The 24422-nt window shown below is 41.4% G+C and overlaps 1 protein-coding gene across 7 annotated transcripts in view; it reads left to right on the forward strand.

Annotated features, from left to right (window-relative positions):
• Window positions 1–24422, forward strand: part of EHBP1 (EH domain binding protein 1) — a 536928-nt gene that overhangs the window by 288261 nt on the left and 224245 nt on the right. For all 7 annotated transcript variants that reach the window (XM_075339243.1, XM_075339247.1, XM_075339245.1 and 4 more), the window contains one exon: window positions 17283–18167. In XM_075339243.1, coding sequence (XP_075195358.1) covers window positions 17283–18167 — 885 coding nt within the window. The remainder of the gene's footprint in view (window positions 1–17282; window positions 18168–24422) is intronic.

Consider the following 24422-nt stretch of genomic DNA (forward strand, 5'->3'; position numbering starts at 1 on the left):
TAGAATATCCTTCATTTCTAAGAACAAGAATAGACTGTCGAGTTTCACATGAAAGTGCTTTTTTTCTGACCATTTTGAGAGTTTAATGGAACCAACAAATGTAATGCTCCAGATTCTCAACTAGCTCAAAGGAAGGTCAGTTTTATAGCTTCTCTAATCAGCAAAACTGTTTTCAGCTGTGCTAACATACTTGCACAAGGGTTTTCAAGGGATTTCTAAACATCATTTAGCCTTCTAACACAGCAAACACAATGTACCATTAGAACACTGGAGTGGTGGTTGTTGGAAATGGGCCTCTATACACCTATGTAGATATTGCATTGAAAACCAGAAGTTTGCAGCTAGAATAGTAATTTTCCACATTAACAATGTATAGTGTATTTCCTTTCAAATATGTGCTTTCCTTTCAAAAATAAGGAAATATCTAAGTGACCCTAAACTTTTGAACTGTAGTGTATATGTATGTCAGTGTTCAATCACCCGAACAGATAACAGTTTGTTTTCCTGGAGCAAAGTTTCCAAAAATAAGGGGTATGGTCTTACCTGTCTGTGTCCCCTTCAGCCTCGCAGCAACAACAGAAGTGTTCAACTTCATGCACAGCCTGGTCACTTTCCACATACTGCGCTCTGCTTAATCTCTAGAAGACTCCAAGACCCAGGTGAACACATGGCCTGGACCTTAGTCAAAGCTAGCCAGGTGCATATAGTCAAGACCTGCAGTGCTAGGATTTAACACAATCCTACCTGGCGTGGCTTCAATATATACAGTAGTTGAAAAAGTATTAAACACCTCACATGTTATAACTAAATATATTTTTAAAAGTGATAGTGATATAATTTCTCACCAGATGTCGGTAACAACTCCATCCAATCCACACAGGCAAAAATAAAAATCAAACCATAGATGTCCATAAATTTAGTGATGTGTTAGGGTATGTGCGCACTAGGTGTTTTTTTCACGCTGCATTTTTATGTGCATTTTTGTCTCAAAAAACACACCCGCTGCTAAAAAATGCGATAAAAACGCATGCGTTTTTACCGCGATTTGGTGCGTTTTTGCTCACTGCGTTTTTAATCAGTGCACAATGCCATTAAAGATTGTTGATGAAAAAAAAAAGGTCTGATGTCATTTCCTTCTTCAAAATGTTCATTGTATGCAGGAGAGCAGACAGCAGCTGCAGAACTACAAGGCTCAGCATCCTCCATCCAGGACTGAATGGAGGAGTTTTTTGCCCCCCCAAAAAATGACGTGGGCTTCGCCATATTTTTGTATGCTAGCCGGGTACAGCAAGCAGGTACAGGCTGCCCCCAACCCCAGCTGCCTATTTGTACCCGGCTAGGAACCAAAAATATAGGGAAGCCCTTTTTTTTTTATATTTCATGAATTTCATGAAATAATTTTAAAAAAAATATGACGTGGGCTTCGCCCAATTTTTGAGTCCAGCCGGGTACAACTAGGTAGCTGGGGATTGGAATCCACAGTGCAGGGTGCCCATGCTTTCTGGGCACCCCCGCTGTGAATTGCAGTCCCGCAGCCACCCCAGAAAATGTCGCTTTCATAGAAGCGCCATCTTCTGGCGCTGTATCCAACTCTTCCAGCTGCCCTGATGCCGGGTGGCTCGCTGGGTAATAATGGAGTTAGGGCTAGCTGTATATTATCAGCTGGCCCTAAGCCCGAAATTCATGGTGTCACGCCAATATTAGACATGGCCACCATGAATTTCTGGTAATGATAAAAAAAAACACAACACACAGAAAAATATTTTTATTAGAAATAGAACACAACACAATTAGTGACTCCATCTTTATTGAAATAAAGAATTCCCCTCCACAGTAATCCTGGGTCAAGGGTCCCGCGCCGTCCAATCCAGATCCAATATCATCTGATCGTTTGCTGGAAGGCAAAGCGATCAGATGTGTCAGGTTCTAGGGGCTGAAGCACATCACACATCAGCTGATTGTATAAAAGCAGTTTATACAATCAGCAGATGCATCAGTGCAAAAAAAAAAATAAATAAATACTCACGTCTGTGCTGATTACCGGCAGATCCTGGGGCGATCGGATGAGAGTCTGATCCTGTCCCATCACTGCAGGAGCTGCCGGTAATCAGCTGATGAAGTCTCCTGACGGCAGGATCAGCTGATAGCCGGCCGGGCGACACCGCGAGAATTACGATCAGCTGATGCGTCAGGTGACTGCATGAGGTGATCCACCGCCAGGTCCTGCAAGCTTCGTACGTGCCCCGGGGAGACTGCACACAGCCAGAGCGGTGAGACCGGGACAGAAGCGGGCATGGCACTTGGGACCCTGCAGACAGGTGAGTATATATGACATTTTTTTTTTTCTACTATTCACTTTTGTTTTCGCCGCTGCCTCCACCTCCCGCCCAGACATGGCGCCACACGGAGCTGACATGGCACCGGGCGGGTTGTGGAAGCAGCGGTGACGGTACCGGGAGGATTCATGCTTCTGTGTTTACCAACAGAAGGAATCCTCTTCCTTTACACGTCACTTTACTGCCCACCCCTTGCGTTTTATAGCTGCGTTTTTAGTTTTTCATTGCGTTGTTGAACATCTCATTGAACTCAATGGATGAAAAACGCAGAAATAATTGACATGCTGCATTTTTGTGGTCACCACAAAAATGCAGCTACAAAAAAACGCTGTGTGCGGACAGCACTTCTGAAAACCCATAGACATTGCTGGGGAAGCAATGTCACTGCGTTTTCAGCACAAAAACGCGGTAAAAAACGCCGCTAAAAACGCAGCAAAAACGCCTAGTGTGCACAAGGCCTTATAATGAGAAAAGAAACAGGGAAAATAATTGAACATATTTACTGAAAAATATTTAAATCCAGGGTCACACTAGCACAAATCAGATGAGTGCAATCCGATAAATTGGATTACACTTGACCCAATTTTATTCAAGGATGCAGCCATATGTGGGTATTTTTCCTCCGCTGTCTTTGGGCTTAGGGAAAAAAACACAGCATGCTGCATTTTGGCAGTGTATTTCGGATCACGTGCACCCATACAAATCTATGTGTGTGTGTGTGTGTGTGTGTGTGTGTGAAACATAGGACTGCACTGATGTCATCCGAGTACAGTTGGCAATACACCGAGACAGGCAATGGAGATGATGAAGAGAGTCCTCTCTCAATTTGTCACATGCGAGAGAATCAGATTACAGTAAAATGACAATCACGCTGGCATTAGAGTTTGAGTGTCATTAGCATATAGCAACCGATGATGTACGTCAGTGTGACCCTGGCCTAATACTTCGTACAAAAGCCTTTGTTGGTGATGACCCCTTCAAGACGGCTGCTGTATGGGGAAACTAATTGCATGCATTGCTTAGGTGTGATTTTGGCCCATTCTTCAACACAAACACTCTTCAAATCCTGAAGGTCTTGTTAGTTCCTTCCATAAATTTTCAATTGGATTGAGGACCATTGACTGGGGTGGGCCATTCTAGCAGATTTGTTTTGTTTCTATGAAACTATTTGAAAGTTTCCTTGGCTGTGTGTTTGGAATCGTTTTTTTGCTAAAATGTGCACCCTTGTTTCATCTTCATCATACTGGTAAATAGCAGCAGTTCAAGAATATCTCTGTACATTTGTCCATTCATTCTTCCTTCAATTACATGAAGTTTGCCAGTGACGTGTGCTGAAAAACAGCCCGACACCATTATGTTCGTAACTCCAAACTTCACTGTTGTATGGTATTTTTAGGGTTATATGCAGTGCCTTTTGGCCTCCAATCATGGTGTGTATTATGGCAACCAAAGAGTTCAATTTTGGTCTCATCTGATCAGTTTTCTCCCAGTATTTCACAGGCTTGTCTAAATGTTGTTGAGCAAACTCTAAATGCTCTTAAATATGCTTTTTGTTCAGCAATGGAGTCTTGTGTAATGAGCGTGCATACAAGCCATGGAGGTTGAGTACATTGCTTACTTTTTTCTTTGAAACAATTGTACCTGCTGATTGCTGGTCTTTCTGTAGCTCTCTACAGGTGGTCCTTGGCTCTTGGACAACTCTTCTTATAGTTCATTTCACTCCTCTGTCTGAAATTTTACAGGGGGATACCTGATCTTAACCAGTTTATAGAAAAATGATGTTTTTGGTTTCTGGATTATGGCTCCAACAGAGCTCACTATGTCCTTCAGTAGTTTAGAAATTCTTCTCAATGTCATCAGTATGTTTTGCAAGAATAATATCTTGAGACAGCTCACTGGTTTTACCCATCATGAGATGTTTCTTGTGTAGCACCATGGTAAAGAGACGACACCTTTTTATAGACCATCAGTTGAACCAACTATTATTTTTTAATAAGTGGCAGGATTGTTTTCTAATTACTAATAGATTTCAGCTGGTGTCATGACTTTCCGTGGCTTTTTGCATCTGTCTTTTTTCATGTGCCCAATACGTTTTCCTGTGTCATTTCTCATTACACACAACTTAATTTATGAACATCTATGGTTTGAGTTATTTACCTGTGTGTATTGGATGGGTTTTTACCGACATCAGGTGAGAATTATGTCAAGAACACCTTTTGAAATTTCTTTAATAGAAAATTGGTGACATGTTCAATAATTATTTCACCCACTGTGTATATAGATATAACTATGTATTGATATACAATTTGTATTTATTTTTCAAGGGGGATGGTGTATTACCTTTTAGTTCTTTTTTATGTATATAGATATGAGCTAGACTGATATGGGGGGAGGGATGAGAATTACAGAGCATTTCCCTACAGGCGATGCATGTACCAACAACACTTGAGTATAGCAGAACAATGTCCTGAGTTGTTCACACTTTGATTTCTAAAATGCAACTCCGTCCTGAAGATGTTCTGTACGGAAATGATTCATTCCGGTTTGTTGATTCATTTGTAGGGTCAATTCCTTCATTTTAAGGAATTTGTTCTATATGGTGATTAGTGCACATTTTAAACCCTTTCTAATCATTATTTGACATGTTTCACTTTATTTTTTGTTTTCAAGTATACACATTTTTTGTTTTCACATGTATGTTGGAGGCAAATTCAATAGCAGGGATCATTAAAATTCATCCAATTTTTAATTAGGGTTTTTTTTCTTACTAGACTACTCTTTTGGGGGTTTTTTTCTCCTGAGGTCAATGTGCAAATTGAAAGTGTTTCTGCATTTATTCACCACTGAGCCTAATGCCAGTTTTCTGGCAGTACAATACAAGCAAATTTTGTGATGTTTTTAGCAGGGCTGTGGAGTCTGTAAACCAAACCTTCGACTCAGACTCCTCAATTTCTCTTGCACCGACTCCGACTCCTACGTATATTGCTTATAGTTAGGTGAAAAATTTATTGTAGTACATGAACATGTGTATATGAACATCAGACATTTAATAATTTTTATGATACAATAATCAAGATATTTGGATAGAACATAAAATATATTTATTGGATTACAACTTTAGAACGCAAACTGTAATAAATTGTAAATATGTAATACACTATGTAATATACAGTAGATTGCATATATATCTTGTGTGTGTGTGTGTGTGTGTATGTATATATATTACATGTATTCCAATAAATATATTTTATGTTCTATCTAAATATCTTGATTATTGTATCATAAAAATAATTAAATGTCTAATGTTCACATTGTACTACAATACATTTTTCACTTAAATATAAGCATTATACTAAATGTTATTATTTAGTAAAATATTCAGCACATTCTGCATTGCACTGCTGTCCCCAATTTATTATATATTTTAGGAGTCGGAGTCGGTGCATTTTATACCGACTCAGACGCCACCAAAATGAGCTCCGACTCCGACTCTACAGCCCTGGGTTTTAGGCCTTACACACACAAAATGAAGTTTTTCCATTTGTTTGATGCCATTTGTAGTTATTTTTTGTACTTTGTCACCTGGTTTTTTTCTTACAGTAAAAACACAAACAAAAAAACTTTACGAATGCATCCATGTGCTCTCTGCTTTTTTCCGTCCAGAATTAGGACTGCATATTGGACCAAAGCAGCACATTTCTAAAAATGTATCTTTTTGTTTCCAGTCATCATTCATTCCACCAATAATTATGGGCTCTTGAAAAGACCCCCAGACTATGATGTGTCGTTGTGTTGTCCATTGCGTGACAATAAGTAACCCATGATCTGTGGGAAAAATTCAGGTATTAAAAATAGAAAAAACAAGCGCTGATAGGATATTACCAGATGACACGAGTAAGATATAAAGAATATACACTCACCTACTGTGGTTGTGAAAGTCACAACCACTGACAAGCATGAGATAATGGCGTCTGCCGCAGCCCCACGTGGATGAGCATTCAAACAGGAGAAGAGAAGGGGTTAACGCCACGCGTCAGCCAAATGAAGATGTAGAGTTGTTGATAAATTGATATCTTTTTTAATTTCATAGGTCTACGCTTTTCGAGTTAGAAACCTCTTCCTCAGGACCAGAATATCAACAAAGCAACTGATGCTTTGTTGATGTCCTGGTCCTAAGGAAGAGGTTTCTACCTCAAAACGCGTAGACCTATGAAATAAAAAAAGATATCAATTTATCAACAACTACATCTTCATTTGGCTGATGCGCGGCGTTAACCCCATCTCTTCTCCTGTTTGAAGGAAACATTCAGATGAAAGTTTGTTCTGTCCGTGTGGATAAAACCAGACCGTACACAGAAAAATATTATCACTGTTCTAGTCCACGTGAACGGTTTTTCCACACTGGACCGATGGACTGTGTGGGGCGAGATAAGCAGCACCCGCTAATGTCTTCTGTTCATAGTTATATTCAGTGAGACAGTTTATACAGATCATAGCCAATTGATGAGATGAAGTTTTTTTTTGTTTTTGTTTTTGAATAGATTCGGGGGTTGGGGGTTTTTTGCGTTTTTTTTTTATATATTTTTATAATCTCTCTTATTAAACTTTAAGCTTTTTTTCTGGCTGAAGCAGTAATCTTTTTATTGGTTCTATATTAGTTTGAAATACATTGTATCTTAAATAGTGATGAGGGGACTCGCAGATAACGAGGACCGTCAGATCTAACTGGATTAAAAAAAATCCAGTTTCTGCCCGGAATTGATTCCGGATATCTGTCCGAATGCCGTTGCTCATATACGTTTATGGGGACGAGATTCCTGCGCATAAAAATGGTGGTAGACGGTATAGGGGGATTGGAGCAAGCGCATCATACTGAGTCTACGGCGCGGCTGTAACTACTTTCGGGCCGCTCATTCTACTTCCTGGGCTGCTCATCCATATTCACAGTTTCCCCTGCCCACCAGCAGTCGTGGCGTTTGTGATTGGTTGCAGGCAGGCGCTTCTGACTACAACCAATCACAGACCCTGTCTGCGGGTCACTATAGATTGGTGTAAAAATACATAAATTTTAGAAAAATTATCGTAGGGTCCCGCCATATTATGATACCCAGCACAGATAAAGTATACTGCTACAGACTGAACTCCATACAAATCTATGGGTTTGTGGAAAATCACTAATTGCTGATGGATGCCATCAACATATGTTCCGTTTGCTGTAGGGTTTTAATGTAATGGGAAGGAGAAGGTATGAAATATAATTTTTTTTTTATTTTTTTTTTTATATTTTTTTTTTTTAAGGAGATGAAACACTGATGAAAATTTGATCCAAAACGCTGATGAAAATGAGACCTCAAATTATTCACTCATACCTCTGGCTTTGCCTAATTGATAAACGCATTTTATAAATTTAGGTTTCATATAACAACAGAATACGGAGTAGATTTAAACATACACAGAACGTTAGACACCCCTAATATTTAATTATGGGGTGATTACATGAGGCTTTAAGGAAATTTCCCGAAACCATCCGCATATTGCGTTCCATGCGCTTGGGACTATTTTGATAGTCTTGGTATATAGTTTAATAGTCAAACGGCAAGGAGCCCATAAATATAGTGCTTTTTTTGGCATAGAAAGCCTACATTTTCCTGGTATTATACCATGTTCTGTAGATAACATACAGTCTACAATAATACAGGGTCCCTGTGCTTTGTAGACACCTTCTATCCATCACCTCTCACTGTCCTCCGACAGGAGAAGTTGGTATCAGATCAATGTGATTGTATATAGATACATTTATATCCATCACTTCTCACCATCCTCCGACATCCCCGAAGTTGGTATCAGATAATTTTGATTGTATATGGGGAGGTTTGGTTATCTTGGGTGTTCCTTCGTAGAACAAATAACTGCGATTACACAGCAAGCAAAGGGGAAGGCTGATCAACAAAGATAAAGTCAAAGACAGATTAGTGTTGTGTCCTCCTTATCTCAGCAAACATCATCTATTGATGGAGTTCTTCTGGTTGGAGCTACTCAAATATCTGTGGCTGCTAGAATGCATGTATGCTATGGCCGACCAGCACTTATAGGCTATGTGCGCATGCTGCGTTTTTTTGACGCTGCGTTTTTGGCCGCTAAAAACGCACCCGCGTCAAAAAAACGCGTCAAACGCATGCGTTTTTACCGCGATTTGGTGCGTTTTTGGCTGCGTTTTGCTGCGTTTTTGATCTCTGCGTTTTGCTGCGTTTTTCCAATGCATTGCATAAGCGGAAAACGCAGAAAAACGCAGGAAAGAACTGACATGTCCATTTTTTTTTTTTAAGCTCAAAAACGCAGCTTAAAAAAAAGTTGTGTGCGGACAGCAAAAATGAAAACTCATAGACTTTGCTGGGGAAGCAAAGTCTTGCAATTTTGAGGCCAAAAACGCACCCGGAAAACGCGCAAAAACGCCGCGAAAAACGCACTGTGCGCACATAGCCATACATAGTTACATGCAACGAACACTTCCCTGGTGACTGGTAAAAATAAGTATAAGCAGTGGCTTAAATTAGGCTGTTGTAACCTCAATAGCATTGGATGCTTCTCTTCCTTGTACATATTGTCGTATAGCCTAGGTCCATACACTATTGGGCTGCTCTACTAAGCTTAGTGCACCAACATTCAGTCTTAAGTTTGCACAAAGAAAACTTTCTTGCACACCTTGCATGTCATTTATGTCTTTGACACGTCTTTCAAAACTTTTATCAAGGGAGTTAGGTTTATCAGAAATGGAGAGTGCCCTTAATTGCTACCACCCACCCTCCAAAATTTGCCTTTATTTATAGAGCCAAATTAAGACAACTAAAAGTGTAATGTGAAGAAAACCGAAGTACAATGTGGTTACAGAACTGCACTGCTGAAGAAATAACCACATTCTTTGAAATAAAGTTGAAAGGTGGTTTATTCTACGTGTTTACGTTTAAGTGTTCCTCACTCCTTCAGGAAACCACTGGGTGGCTTTCCTGAAGGAGTGAGGAGCACTCTGAAACGTTGCTCATTTTGCTCTTTTATATAGTTAATTCTTCTCTTTTCCATTAGATCTATGACATCATGATTAACAATAAACTAGCTGAATCCTTCTAATCTCTGTAGCAACAGGAAGTCTCTCTTCCCTCCATGAGTAATCACTGCAAAAATCAAGGTCAGGGGGAGCAGCTGGGTCAGGGGTTGGAAAAGGGTCAAGACTGAGGAAGTCAGTTTTCTCTGCATGTTTCCACATAGAGCAAAGAAGAAAGAAGAATTAACTGGGTAGATGGGCAAAATTAGCTAATTTAAGCACACAGTTCTATATAATATGCTGATTGCTATATATTAAGAGGATATAAACTTTAATAGAATTGTTTATTTAAACCTGAAGGAAAAAAAAAAACTATGTTCGTATTTTCCAAATCTGTTCTTAAGGAGCCCATACACTCGTTTTAAAAAGTGCCTGACTCTGCTTAACGGCAGCTCATATGGTCATCCCCAGATATTGGAAGCAGACTAGATGTCCCATTCTGGCGGATTGGCTGGGGGAGATGGCTGGTCTAAAGAGAATGGAGGACCTAACAGCAGAGTTGAATGGGTCCACAGAAAAATTTTATCAGGGTATGGGGTTCGTGGATCATGTTTTTGGAATCCTCAGAATTCAGAGAGATTGTTGGGAACTCTTGAGTGGGCGGACTGGTTCCCCCCTCCCCCCCCCCCCCTCCTAGCTCCCCTCCTCTCTTTCTACTCTTTCCTTCTTACCCCTATTACTTCTCTTTTCTATTTACTTTTTGTGTCTCAGTTTCTTCCTTAGACAGATTTGTGCTTTCTGTAGTTTTGTTGTGTGAGAGATGCTACTTGCATATTAATATCTGGTGGGGGAACTCTGGGAGATGTCTTCCTTGAAACCGGATCGCCGTTGACAGCCCTAAGACCTATGTCTTTCCAGTGTCGGATGTGTGGTGCCAACTCTTCCAGTTTGCAAATTATGTTATGTTTCTTCTGTGTTAAAAAATTAATAAAAATAGATTTGAAACTAAAAAGTACCTGACAGATGATACATTCTACTTTATCCACAGCCTGCATATATCAGGCACTCTGTTTGATTTCAGCCATATGTTTTGCTGTGGCATTTGAGAGAAAAACATACTTTAAAAACCACAGGAAGAGACCTTACACTGAACAGGAGCGGGCAGGAAGAAACCACCGGGGACACACCTGTTTGACTGATCTCCTGTGCAGCATGGTCCTCAGCAGCTTTTTCTCACCTGCTTCCCTTAAAGGGAACCTGTCACCAGAATTTTTGCAATTAAACTAAAAGAATCCCCTTCTGCAGCTCCTGGGCTGCATTCTAGAAAGGTTCATCTTGCTACTGGCCCCCCTTTCAGACCTAAATAAACACTTTATAAAATCTTACCTTTTGGTATGCTAATGATCTTTTCTGGCCACGGGGGCGGGCTATTTTTCGTTCGTTATTCTCCCCCTGCCGCTGTTTTCCGTCCCCCATTGTTCATTTACATACATGAGGCCGCCGCCCTCATGTAACGCAGTGCTCCTGAGTTCTCGCATATGCCCAGTGGCACTAACGCGGGACTGAGCATTGTTCAAATTGCGAGCGCTGGTGAGGTTATTGTACAGGCGCGAGATTATGGGCGGTGCTGTGAATGTCATCACCAGCGTCATCAAAGTACCCACCCATAATCTCGTCCCCGCGGTAATAGGTAACGTGGATGATATGGCCAGCGCTAGCGCATAACGGTGGAGGCAGAGGGAAAAGCGTGGGCACGAGATTTTGTGGGGGTACTTGGATGACGCTGGTGATGAGGACATTCACAGCGCTGCCCATAATCTCGCGCAATTTGCACAATGCTCAAGTCCCGCGATACTGTGTGAGAACTCAGGAGCACTGCGTTACATGAGGGCGCCGGCCTCATGTACGTAAATGAACAATGGGGGACGGCGAACAGCGGCAGGAGGGGGAATAACTGATGCAATACAGCCCGCCCCCGTGGCCAGAAAACATCATTAGCTTACCAAAAAGTAAGATTTTATAAAGTGTTATTTAGGTCTGAAAGGGGGCCCAGTAGCAAGATGAACCTTTCTAGATGCAGCCCAGGAGCTGCAGAAGGAGATTCTTTTAGTTTAATTGCGAAAATTCTGGTGACAGGTTCCCTTTAAGTGACAGGTTTCTCCCTGTGTGTGTGTACAGGTAGGACTTGGTGGCTTCTCCTCACCAGCTGCCATGGAGTGACAAAGTCCTACCTGTACACACACACAGGGAGAAACCTGTCACTTAAAGGGAACCTGTCACCAGAATTTTCGCAATTAAACTAAAAGAATCTCCTTCTGCAGCTCCTGGGCTGCATCTAGAAAGGTTCATCTTGCTACTGGGCCCCCTTTCAGACCTAAATAACACTTTATAAAATCTTACTTTTTGGTAAGCTAATGATGTTTTCTGGCCACGGGGGCGGGCTGTATTGCATCAGTTATTCCCCCTCCTGCCGCTGTTCGCCGTCCCCCATTGTTCATTTACGTACATGAGGCCGGCGCCCTCATGTAACGCAGTGCTCCTGAGTTCTCACACAGTATCGCGGGACTTGAGCATTGTGCAAATTGCGCGAGATTATGGGCAGCGCTGTGAATGTCCTCATCACCAGCGTCATCCAAGTACCCCCACAAAATCTCGTGCCCACGCTTTTCCCTCTGCCTCCACCGTTATGCGCTAGCGCTGGCCATATCATCCACGTTACCTATTACCGCGGGGACGAGATTATGGGTGGGTACTTTGATGACGCTGGTGATGACATTCACAGCACCGCCCATAATCTCGCGCCTGCACAATAACCTCACCAGAGCTCGCAATTTGAACAATGCTCAGTCCCGCGTTAGTGCCACTGGGCATATGCGAGAACTCAGGAGCACTGCGTTACATGAGGGCGGCGGCCTCATGTATGTAAATGAACAATGGGGGACGGAAAACAGCGGCAGGGGGAGAATAACGAACGAAAAATAGCCCGCCCCCGTGGCCAGAAAAGATCATTAGCATACCAAAAGGTAAGATTTTATAAAGTGTTTATTTAGGTCTGAAAGGGGGCCCAGTAGCAAGATGAACCTTTCTACAATGCAGCCCAGGAACTGCAGAAGGGGATTCTTTTAGTTTAATTGCGAAAATTCTGGTGACAGGTTCCCTTTAAGTGACAGGTTTCTCCCTGTGTGTGTGTACAGGTAGGACTTTGTCACTCCATGGCAGCTGGTGAGGAGAAGCCACCAAGGACCCGTTTATCCGATTAGTCTCCCGTAATTCTCGATTTCCGGTGACTTTTAAATAGTTTTTTCTCTTAAACTTCGTATCACACTGTGATCATACAGCCAGCGTCTTTTACATGTTGCCTGGATGGGACAGCAAGTGTCAGCTGTCAGGTTCCCTTTAAGGATTTCCCATCTAGAATTGAAGATTATACATTGCAGATTTTAGGTTTAGATTTCCACAAAGCGGGCAAATAATTTAGGAAATCTCATTCACATGTTGCATCAAAAATCTGCAGTGCGGATATAAAATATGAACTTTGTCAATTTATGCTGCCAATTTTCACTCTGGATTCTTGACTCTGAAATTTATGACAAATCCACACGCAACACATGATTTTGCAATGGATCCACAGTGGATAATCCACTTGTTTGAATGAACTTCAATTGAAACTAATGAAATCACCTTTGCAACATTAGAAAATCCTCAAGACTTGGTACACGGGCTTTCCTTAATAATAGGTTTGGCAAATACTGCGTTGTGTAATTATCAGTACATATTATGACCTGTATGGCTGCCCTTAAAGGGAACCAGTCACCACTTTTTTGGCGTATAAGCTGCGGCCACCACCACCGGGTTCTTATATACAGCATTCTAACATGCTGTATATAAGAGCCCAGGCCGCTGTGACAACATAAAAAATACTTTATAATACTTACCTAATGGTCGTGCTTTGGGCCATATGGGTGTCTCCGCTGCCGGCGCCGCCTCTTTCGGCCATCTTCGTCTTCCTTCTTCTCTAGCCACGGTGCATGACGCGTCCGACGTCATCCACACTTGCCGGCATTCAGGTCCTGAGTCGGCGCACTTTGATCTGCCCTGAGCAGGGCACATCAATGTATTGTAGTGCACTTGCGCAGGATCGGCGAGTGTGTATGACGTAGACTCATCATGCACACAGGCTTCAGAAGGAGGACGAAGATGGCCGAAAGAGGAGGCGCCGACAACAGAGACGCCAATATGGCCCACCACACGACCGTTAGGTAAGTATTATAAAGTGTTTTTTTATGTTCTCACAGCGTCCTGAGCTCTTATATACAGCATGTTAGAGCTGCTTATACGGCAAAAAAGTGGTGAAAGGTTCCCTTTAAAGAATCCTGGTAAAATTTCTCGATTGTCATGTGTAGTGTATGTTAATGCCTGCCGACATTACTTTTAAATATTTTAATTGTTGGACTTAATTTCTAATAATTATTTTTCATTGCTAAACTTGTGTGACAAGATTCTCCGATGAGTAGCAATCTCCAGGAATACTCGCGGTAAATAAATTGAGTCCTCGGGAGTTGCAGATTGGAAGTGATAGCTTTACACCACTGGAAAGCTTGTCATTTGATCCAGATTGATAAACTCTGATCTGTCTCAGGTTGTCAATCACCGGAGGGACGTGGTCTGAAAAATATTAGACCAGTGTTACACAGATAACTGGTTCTGATGACATACTTGAGATCCTCTAATGGCAAATCAGGAATAAAGCCATGTGTGAAAATGACAGTCCCTGGGCTCCACGGTTGGCGTGGTGGTGGGTGGGGGGAGAGAAGGTATATAGACTTGGTTCCTACGTACTATTTTGTAGATATTTTTCATAGCTGTTTATGACAGTAGTTAAATGTTACATTTACATGTACTAGATAACTGTTCATTCAAACATTAAAGGTCCAAGCAGGATCTAAAATAAATTATTTATATATATCTATATATATATATATATATATATATATATATATAGATAGATAGCTAGAGATATATATATATATATATATATATATATATATATATATATAGATAGATAGCTAGAGATATAGATATAGATATATATCTATCTAATATATATATATATAGATATATATATATATATATATATATGTAGATATATCTCTATTTTTATATATACATCTATCTATCTATCTATATATATATATATATAATCTAATAAAAAATATTTGGTGCATACTTAACACATGTTACATACATTGTTTACCAAAACTTCATGTATTTAAAAGAGGGGGGGAGGAAATACTATGCACGTTCACCTTTAGCATCCCACAAAAATAACCTAGAAGGAACATTGCTCAGGTCAGAGTCAACTGGTCTCGAGTGGGTTCAGCTGCAGAAGTGATATATGTTTCCATGTTTTAGTTTTGTTTTGTTCACCTGTAAAAAAATGCTTTAATACTGATTTACTACAGAAAATTATTTCCAATATTTATTTTCATGTCATTATTTTTACTTTGTTAGCATTTATTCTGTTAGCGTATCACTGAGTAAAATCCATGAGAACTATTGTAGTACCGTGTTACCCCAAAAATAAGCCAGGATTTTATATTTATTTTTTGCTCCAAAAGATGGGACTTATTTTCAGGAGATGCCTTTTTTTCACATGAATAACAATACACATTCACTCTTGAACAAAAAATCAACTTCATCTCAAATATAATCATGTCATCATACAGACTGCACATACAAATGGCTGAAGATAAGCACTTCCCCACCCCCCCGCTGACTTGGAGGTATTATGGTATGTGTCATACATATTATCTGTATAGCGGCTGTTTACATTGCATGTGCACTTTGAGGGGTGGCCATTGTTAGCCATTTGTATGTGCTTCTATAACTTTTCTGCTGCTTTTGCACCTGAGCACTTTGTGTATTTAATACCCTTTTATGACTGTCAACATTTCTGCTAACCTTGCATAGGCACCTTATCCCCACTTCTTTATTTTTTGTGTCGTGTACTTTGTCAGCGTCTGGGTGTTTTCCTCTTTACTTTTGTATCCTCACCAGCACTTGTTGTCCTACTTATATGTATTTGGTGCTTTTATGATTGATTCATTAATAAAATTCTATATTTTTTACTGAGGTTTTTGGACTTTTTCTCTTCTTATAGGTCTACATACAAATGTGTGTGTGTCATGCTCTTTGGGGCCCCCAGCATTTCTATCCCAAGATTAAGACTGCTTAAGGACCTTTGGTGACATCATGGTCATGTGACCATGAAGTTATGAAAGGTCCTTTATAACTGCGGGAGTCTAGAGTATGTGCGTATTATTATATATACAATACACACACACTTCACATACTGTAGACTGCCACAATTATAATATAAAGGACCTTTGGTGACCACATGGTCACATAACCATGATGTCACCAAAGGTGCTTAAGCAGTCTTAACCTTGGAATAGAAACACTAGGGACTCCAAAGAGATTGGAGGCCCTGGACAGTTACTTAGTTTGCATCCCCCTAAATGCCGGCCTTGACTGTAACAAAGGCTTATTTTTGGGGAAACACTGTAAATTAACCATTTAATCACGAACATAATGTATTGCTCTTCATATCAAGCTTGGTTCCTGATGGTCCACATCCTAATTTCTTACTGCAATCTTCACAGGGCACTACTTCTTGTTAGTAGTTTGCCTGTCCCACTGACCAATATGTGATATTTACATTCATGGAAGGCAAAGACCGTAGTCTAAGGAGATTTATTTAACAAAAAAAAAAATGTATGTCCTTAGTCCTTAGGAAGCAGTTTCTATATAAGATACATGGCACAGAGCCGTAGTAATATATGTTAATACTACTGAAGTAAAGCTGGTGTCACACTAAACGACAGCGACAACGACGTCGCTGTTACGTCACCATTTTCGGTGACGTAACAGCGACCTTGTAAGTCGCTGTTATGATCGCTGCTTAGCTGTCAAACACAGCAGAAGCAGCGATCATAAGGTCGCTGTGCTACATGTTCAGAGAGCAGGGAGCCGCGCTTAGCGCTGGCTCCTTGCTCTCCTGCAGCACACATCGGGTTAATTAACCCGATGTGTGCTGCAGCTACATGTCACAGTTCAGAGAGCAGGGAGCCGCGCTTAGCGCTGGCTCCTTGCTCTCCTGCAGCACACATCGGGTTAATTAACCCGATGTGTGCTGCAGCTACATGTCACAGTTCAGAGAGCAGGGAGCCTCGCGCACTGCTTAGCGCTGGCTCCTTGCTCTCCTTGCTACAGTATACATCGGGTTAATTACCCGATGCATACTGCAGCCACATGTCACAGTGCAGGAGCCGGCGCTGGCAGCAAGAGCGGAGGCTGGTAACCAGCGTAAACATCGGGTAACCAGGGAAAGGTCTTCCCTTGGTTACCCGATGTTTACGCTGGTTACAGCTTACCGCAGCTGCCAGTGCCGGCTCCTGATCGCTTCATTTCGTCGCTCTCTCGCTGTCACACACAGCGATGTGTGTGTCACAGCGGGAGAGTGACGACCAAAAAATGAAGCTGGACATTCAGCAACGACCGGCGACCTCACAGCAGGGGCCAGGTCGTTGCTGGATGTCACACACAGCGACAGCGACGGGACGTCGCTGCAACGTCACAGAAAATGGTGACGTAGCAGCGACGTCGTTGTCGTCGTCGTTATGTGTGACACCAGCATAAGGCCGCACTCTCAGGCTTTACACTTTACTAGAAACACAATGTTAATTTGTTGGTAAGTAATGATTGGAATTGAAATATATTGCCAGGTTCCATCATTATCTGAATCAGAGTTCATCAAAATGCGAGTAGAGAAGACGTTTTTTCTTAGAATAATGCCCGCATTGCATTTACAATTTTTAAAATGTGTTTTTTTTTTTCTCCTTTTTTAGGCTTATGATGGATTTGCCAGTATAGGAATTTCTCGTCTACTGGAGCCATCCGATATGGTTTTATTAGCAATACCCGACAAGTTGACTGTTATGACGTATCTGTATCAAATCCGGGCACATTTTTGCGGGCAAGAATTAAATGTGGTTCAGATTGAAGAAAACAGTAGTAAAAGCACATACAAAGTTGGAAATTATGAGACGGACACAAACAGCTCCATTGACCAGGAGAAGTTTTATGCTGAACTTAGTGATTTGAATACTGAACCCACATCTGAGCGGCAGGAAGAAGTGGACACCGTACCGGATGTGATGTCTCAGAGCGACTCCTCTGTAACTAGTGATCTTGTGATCAGGAACCATGATAGCAAATCCCAAGAACTATGTAAGCAAGCCAGTAGTGAGCGTGACTTTCCTACACCTAGGACTAGAAGCAAATTAGAAATCCAGGGCTCTAGTAAAATGCTTGAACTCGAGGAACCGAGGTTTGATGGCACATACACAAGTCAGTCCCGAGCACCTCCAACTGCTGCTAAAAGAAAGTTGTTGAAACCAGACGTTGATAATCTTAGCGATTTGTCTTGTATCTCTGACACTAGTAAAGCAATCTCGCCTTCTGGTACGGCATCTGGAGAATCTCATGGTTGTGGTTTACAGGAGCAAGCAAAGCAAAGCCCACTTTCCCCACTAGAATGTAAAGGGCTGGAAATCCGCACCCAAGTGAAAATGACCAATGTTTCATCCTCCAGCCTAATTGGAGACTCCTATGAGAAAGTTGTTGATAATTCCCTAAAAGTCCCATCTATTCCACAGACCGGGATCAGCGCTTTTCTGGATGCTGCTAAAACGGCCTCAAACCATTCTGATCAAACTGAAAAAACGCCCGAGGTATGTGACCCCCAGTATCTTCCCAGTCCTCATGTTTTGTTAGCTTAGGTGTTTGTCTAGTACATTTTACTTTTATAACCCCCCCACCCACCCCCACCATGTTTAATGTAGACATATCAAGTGAATGTATATAGTATGTCTATATTCATTGGGGTTAATTAGATTCATAAAGTGCCCCACCTAATAAATCATAATGTGTCAGATCTGGTTTTTGGGAGTCTGTCTAGGTGGAGTCACAGTTGTTTGCAATGCTAAATATTTTACAGGCAAAAAAAATCCTTACATAATAGTAGAAGGGCGAATTGTGAGAAGTTTTGCTTTAGGACTGATTTATCATTTTATTTTTTTAATGGAAATTAGACTAAGGCTTCCTAATAAAAATAACTTCCTCCCCATGAAATGGCAATCTCTTCCTATAGCCCAATGTTGTGCCGTTCACACCCCCAACTAGAAACACCCAGCTGTCATTTCATTAATAAACTTCCAGGGGTAACAGCACAAGAATTATATAAAAGTGGCACTCCAGAATCTTAATTTTCCTGCAATGCAGGTGTTTACTAAAGTAGAGATATCAAGGAATGTGACAGGTCCTTGTTAAATCTGCTCATAGACCAACCCCAACTGTGTTTATAAAATTGCCTGTTCAGTCCTGCAAGCTTACGTGCTTTATATATTTCACGTGGGAGAATGAAATTAGTGACTATTAGATGGGAGCTTTTGTGTCTATAATAGGGGTGCACAACATTTTTTGATCCAAGGGCCATATTGCTATTTTGAACCAAACTCAAGGGCCACAATTTTTTTTTCAAAAAGGTACTTACATGAATACATTACCATAACCACAATTAGTACATTAATAAATCATAAGAACCAAGTTTTAAGTATTTTAGAAGGATTTGAAAAGATTGAACATATTGTACACATGAAAACACGCGAGCTTAAACTGAGTTTTTGGAACAGAAACTCGCCAAATCCACCTCATAATTTCAAGTCTTTAGGTTTTGAGGATTTTTAAGTTTTAGCATAGCTATGAAGCACATTTTGAATTATTAAATATGTACAAAAGCAGAACCACCATCATCACATAAGAGCGGCGCCAGAACTACTATCCGTACATGAGTACAACACCAGAATCACATTCAGTATATGAATCCAATACTAAAACCACCTTCAGTACACAAATGCAATACTAAGACCAACTTCAATACACAAATGCATCACCAAAGCCACCTTCAATACATGAATGCAACACCGAAACTACCTTCAGTACATGAATGAAACACTAGAACCACCTTCAATACAGGAATACAGCATTAAGCTTAGTACAGAGATAAAATGTAATGTCAGGTCAATGCAATATACAATTGTATCACATGAACCTACAACTCCAAGTATGTCCTTTAACAATGGTAATGAGATAATGGGAGTTGTTGTTACCAGCCATCATCACACTGCGGACCATATAGGAACCACAGTACTGATGAGTCTAAGCCAGTGTTATAAATAAACAATTGCCTTATAAATGATCTCTTCTTTGAAGTCATTCTCATCCATTCTGTCTCCATGTAGTACAGACGCCATGATGTAATGTTATGCCCACGGCGCATCTTTGCAGACTCCCCTCTTCTCCGCTTTCAGAAACACATCACAACACTGTGCCCTTAAAAATAAACATCTAACTATATTGCCCTACAAATAAAAATATCTTCCATGCAGTGACCCCTGAATAGATAGTTGCCCCTCATTGTACTTACTACACAAAATATCCCCCCAACACTGCCCCTCTCTATAATGTACACCTGTACACACTGCCCCTCTCCATAATATCCCCCTAAACTGCCCTACTCTATAAATTCCCTCCATAATATCCATAACAGCCCCCAACACTGCCTCTCTGCATAAAGGCTCCACCACACTATCCTACCCCCAGATTTCAACTTCAGTTCCTCCATGGGGTGCTTATCCAACGTCTCATGTCCTATGCAGTGTTGGCATAAGCAGCAGCGTGCTGACCTAATCACACCGCTGCACGTCTAAGTGGGGGCTGCCGTACGCTCATCTGCCCCAGTCTCAACGTTCAAGTTTTCAAATGTATTCATGTCTGTAGGACACAAAACCATTTATAGGGAGAATGGGAGCCAGCGTCACTGGGTCCCCATGGGCTGCAATAAATCCTTCAGCGGGCTGCATGTTGTTCAGGCCTGCCCTAACAGAAAATTGAAATCACCCGTCCATACTTATTTAGATGTCAGATTGAAAGAATTACCTGCCATCGATGGCCATGGTAAATGAACAATCTGTTTTTACATCAGTTAAGCTGAATTACCAGTAGATTATAAATCATATAAAATTTATCAAATTATATATGAAAATTCTACATCTTTCAAATATTTTAATTTCGATTCCCCATCATTTTCAAGATACGATTGCTGTCAGTGAACGAGAACACTATTTGCATGCAAAGGATTGTACATGGCCGTCCTGCTCTCCGTGTAGAAGTAGGTAGAGTTGTTTCATCCTGGCACTGCTCAGTGAGGGAAGGATCTGGTCACATCTTCGGATTCTATTTTTTTTGTTCAGTTGTAAGAATTTATTAAGGTCCATCGGCGCCCGGCAGACCCCCATTCACTATGAAGAGTTTGTTTGGTTCTGTTGTGGCGTCTGTAAATTTACCCCCAAAAAAATAACACCTTGTTGTGCTTTTCCTCTGGTTAAAAATGACAATATGCGAAAATATCCTAACTGAGATATCAATGCAGGCTGAAATCCTCTGTCTGTCATTCTATCAAACTACCAGATGTGTGCAGCTGCTGCTCACAGAGCATTGCATAGACTGGATACCACTTTACCCAGTGCTCCGCTGAGAACAGGACTAGATTTGTACCAGTTAGTTGCCTCTAAATGTAATCCGTAAAAATCTCATTCACTGACAGAAAACTAGTATCTTGAAAATTTGAACATAGTTAATAGTCAAGCATAATGTTTGCAGGATCTCATGATGATGTAGAGGTTTGTAAACACCAGAGGCGCCAAGGATGTTTGCATTCGAATGCCGGTCAAGGAAGTTCGCACAACCCTGGTGCAGCAAGCACAGAGAACCAAAGTAGATGCTTGAGCAGGGTCATGCGAATGTCCTTGGCCAGCACTTGAATGCAGGCATCCTGGACCCCTCTGGCTTTTACAAACATCTTTGGTATCGTGATTTCACTGCGCGATGCACAACATAATGTTTTGGCGGCCTTAAAAATATCAGATGAGCCAAAGAAGTTCACAAGACCTTGGTCCGGCTAGCATGGAGCACTGACAGGATCCTGCAAATGTCCTTGGCACGGCTTTTACAACCCAATTTGATATCATGACGTCGCTGCATGATGCACAACATGATGATTTTGGGGTCTTAAAAATATGAGAGTAGTTGAAGACGTTTACAGGACCTGGGTCTAGATGGCACGGAGTACCGGCATAGGTTCTTGAGCAGGGAATGTCCTTGGCCAACACTCAAAAGCCATCATACTGGGTGTTTCTGGCTTTTACAAACTGTTGTGACATCATGATGTCGTTGCACAATGCACATCATTTGGTTTTGGGGGCCTTAAAAATAGACGAGCCAAAGATGTTTGGAGGACCCTGGTCCGGCTGGCATGGAGTACCGACCTAGAAGCCTGAGCAGGATCCTGAAAATGTCTTTGGCCAACACTTGAATGCCAGCATCCTGAGTGCCTGTGGCTTTTACAAACCTCTGTGACATCATGACGTCGCTGAGTGATGCATATCATCAGGTTTTGGGGGACCTTTAAAAATTGACGAGCTGACGATGTTTGGAGTACTCTGGTTTGGCTGGCACGGAGTAGCAACATAAATATGTGAGCAGGATCCTGCGAATGTCCTTTGCCAGCTTTTATAATCCACTTTGATATCATCATGTCGCTGCACAATGGACACGTAAAAATGTGAGAGGGGACAGACGTTTGGAGGACCTTGGCCAGCTGCTTGCGGCACAGATGCTGATGCCAGAACAGGGTCCTGTTGTCTTGTTGCTCATCTCTAGAGGTTTATGTATGACCAGTGAACTTGGCAATTTACCTTTCATCCAAGTCTTAATGCTGGGGTTAAAGTTTTTACCTTAAAGCCATATATTAATATTCTTATGGCATCTCAGGTACCAGTAGAGCTCAGAGGTATCTAGAGATGAGGAGCTACAGTCAGGGGGATACACCACTTTAAAAAACATCGAACCAAGATAGACGTGGCCCCTTCCTACTTCCTAAAAGAAGAGGTTCTGACACAAAAGGGGTTGAAATTTCATCAACCTGGAACTTTCTGGTTGAATTAATGGCAATGTTTCATGGACAGTCCCCTATATGATAAGAGTGAGTGCAGCTAAGTTCGTTATCTGTTTTTGTGGCTGTGAAGAAATCTTCTGAGTACAGACAGTAAGGGAGGAACGTCTGCCACCCGAGGATCAGCAAGTAGGAGCATTTCCTAAATTTCATCACATAACCTTGCATTATGCACATTAACAAAGAAACATTTTGTTTATACAGACAAATTATAGGGCTGGGACTGTCCTCATGTGATTTGCTGCTCGTATGTCACTTTTGGTTCCTTTCAGGTTGTAAATCACTTCACATAGATTATTGGATTGTAAATCTCTCCGAGTCATTATGTCTAGTTGCAGATTAATGGCAACACAGTAGCAGGGAGCATGACTGACTTTTGGTTCTTGGAGTCTTTTCTTCCAAATTACAAGTTGGTAATTAACCAATTAACTTACTAATTTGCTGAACTCTTTAGCTCAAGTTTATTTTATTGCTTTTAAGTCAATCCATTAGGAGACTACCATAAAGGCAAGTGTCGCTAAAACGTGGCCCAGGAAAGGAAAGCAGCTGAAGTTAGCCTGTGAACCTTCTCCAAAATATAGCTAGATTTACAAAGGAGGGATGAGGGAAAAGCCGAGGGGTAATGTCGGGTTAAATGGGGTTGCCCAGCACAGAACATAATTCTTAAAATAGCGCCATTTATTCCATGGCACATTACATGTGAAAAGGGATATACAAATGAGGGACAAGTATAATAATCAAACAATACAAGGCACACACAAGTACTGGAGGAGAGGACCCTGCCCTTGAGAGCTCACAGTCTACAAGAGATGGGTGAGGATGCAGTAGGAGAGGGTGGAGATGGTCGTACGGCTCTATGGAGGACTGATGGTTACAGCAGGTTATAGGCTTGGTAGGCTTGGCAGAAGAGGTGGATCTTCAGGTTCATTTTGAAGCTTTTCAAGGTAGGCAAGAGTCTGATATGTTGTGGCAGAGAGTTCCAGAGTATGCTGGAGGCACGAGAGAAAACTGGGATGTGATGGTGGGAAGAGCAGATGAGAGGGGATGGAGAGAAGTAGATCTTGGGAGGAAGGGAGGTTACGTGTAGGTAAGTACCAGGAGACTAGGTCACAGATGTGTGGAGGAGACAGGTAGTGATTGTCTTTGTATGTCATGGTTATGTTTTTGAATTGGAGTCATTGGGCAATGGAAAGCCAGTGGAGGGATTGGCAGAGAGGGGATGTCGGGGGGTAGCAGGGGGGACAGGTGGATTAGTCTCTCAGCATAGTTTTAAAATGGATTTGAAGGGGTGTGAAACTGAAGGGAGACCACAGAGCTTTGGGTTACAGTAGTCCAGGGGGAGAAAATAAGTGCATGAACTAGGGTTTTTGCAGCCTCATAGGAAAGGAATGTACGAATCCAGGAAATATTTTTGAGTTGGAGGCGGGAAGAGGTGAAGTAGGCTTGCAAAATAAATGATGTAAAAAAACAAAGAAGGGTAATGCCTTCATTGATTCCTTGGCGCTCATATTTTAGTCATTGGCTAGTCTTCACTGTGGCCAATGATTGGCTGAGTGGACGTTTAAGGTGTGTCGAGCTGGGTCCAGCTTAGATGTACAGAATGAGACATTGGTGCTGTAGTCTAAAGAGGATGATGCATGCTGGCACTCTGTGACTATAGAAAGGGTAAATATGTCCTACTATACCCGGGAGCAAGTAATGCAATAGTCACCTTTTATATTATTTCATAAATCCCGTAAAGTCTTGCCGTTGGATATTGCCCTTAGTTTGATGTATAGTTAATATAAAATTATATTCACACTACATTCAAAACAACCATTTTTCAATTTTTACATTGCCCATAGACATACAGTAATGCTGTGATCAGCCAGAATATAGACCATCAATCACTTCTTGCTCTGACCAACAAGCCAAG

The sequence above is a fragment of the Anomaloglossus baeobatrachus genome, chromosome 3 (genome assembly GCF_048569485.1).
Source record: "Anomaloglossus baeobatrachus isolate aAnoBae1 chromosome 3, aAnoBae1.hap1, whole genome shotgun sequence".
Lineage (NCBI taxonomy): Eukaryota > Metazoa > Chordata > Amphibia > Anura > Aromobatidae > Anomaloglossus > Anomaloglossus baeobatrachus.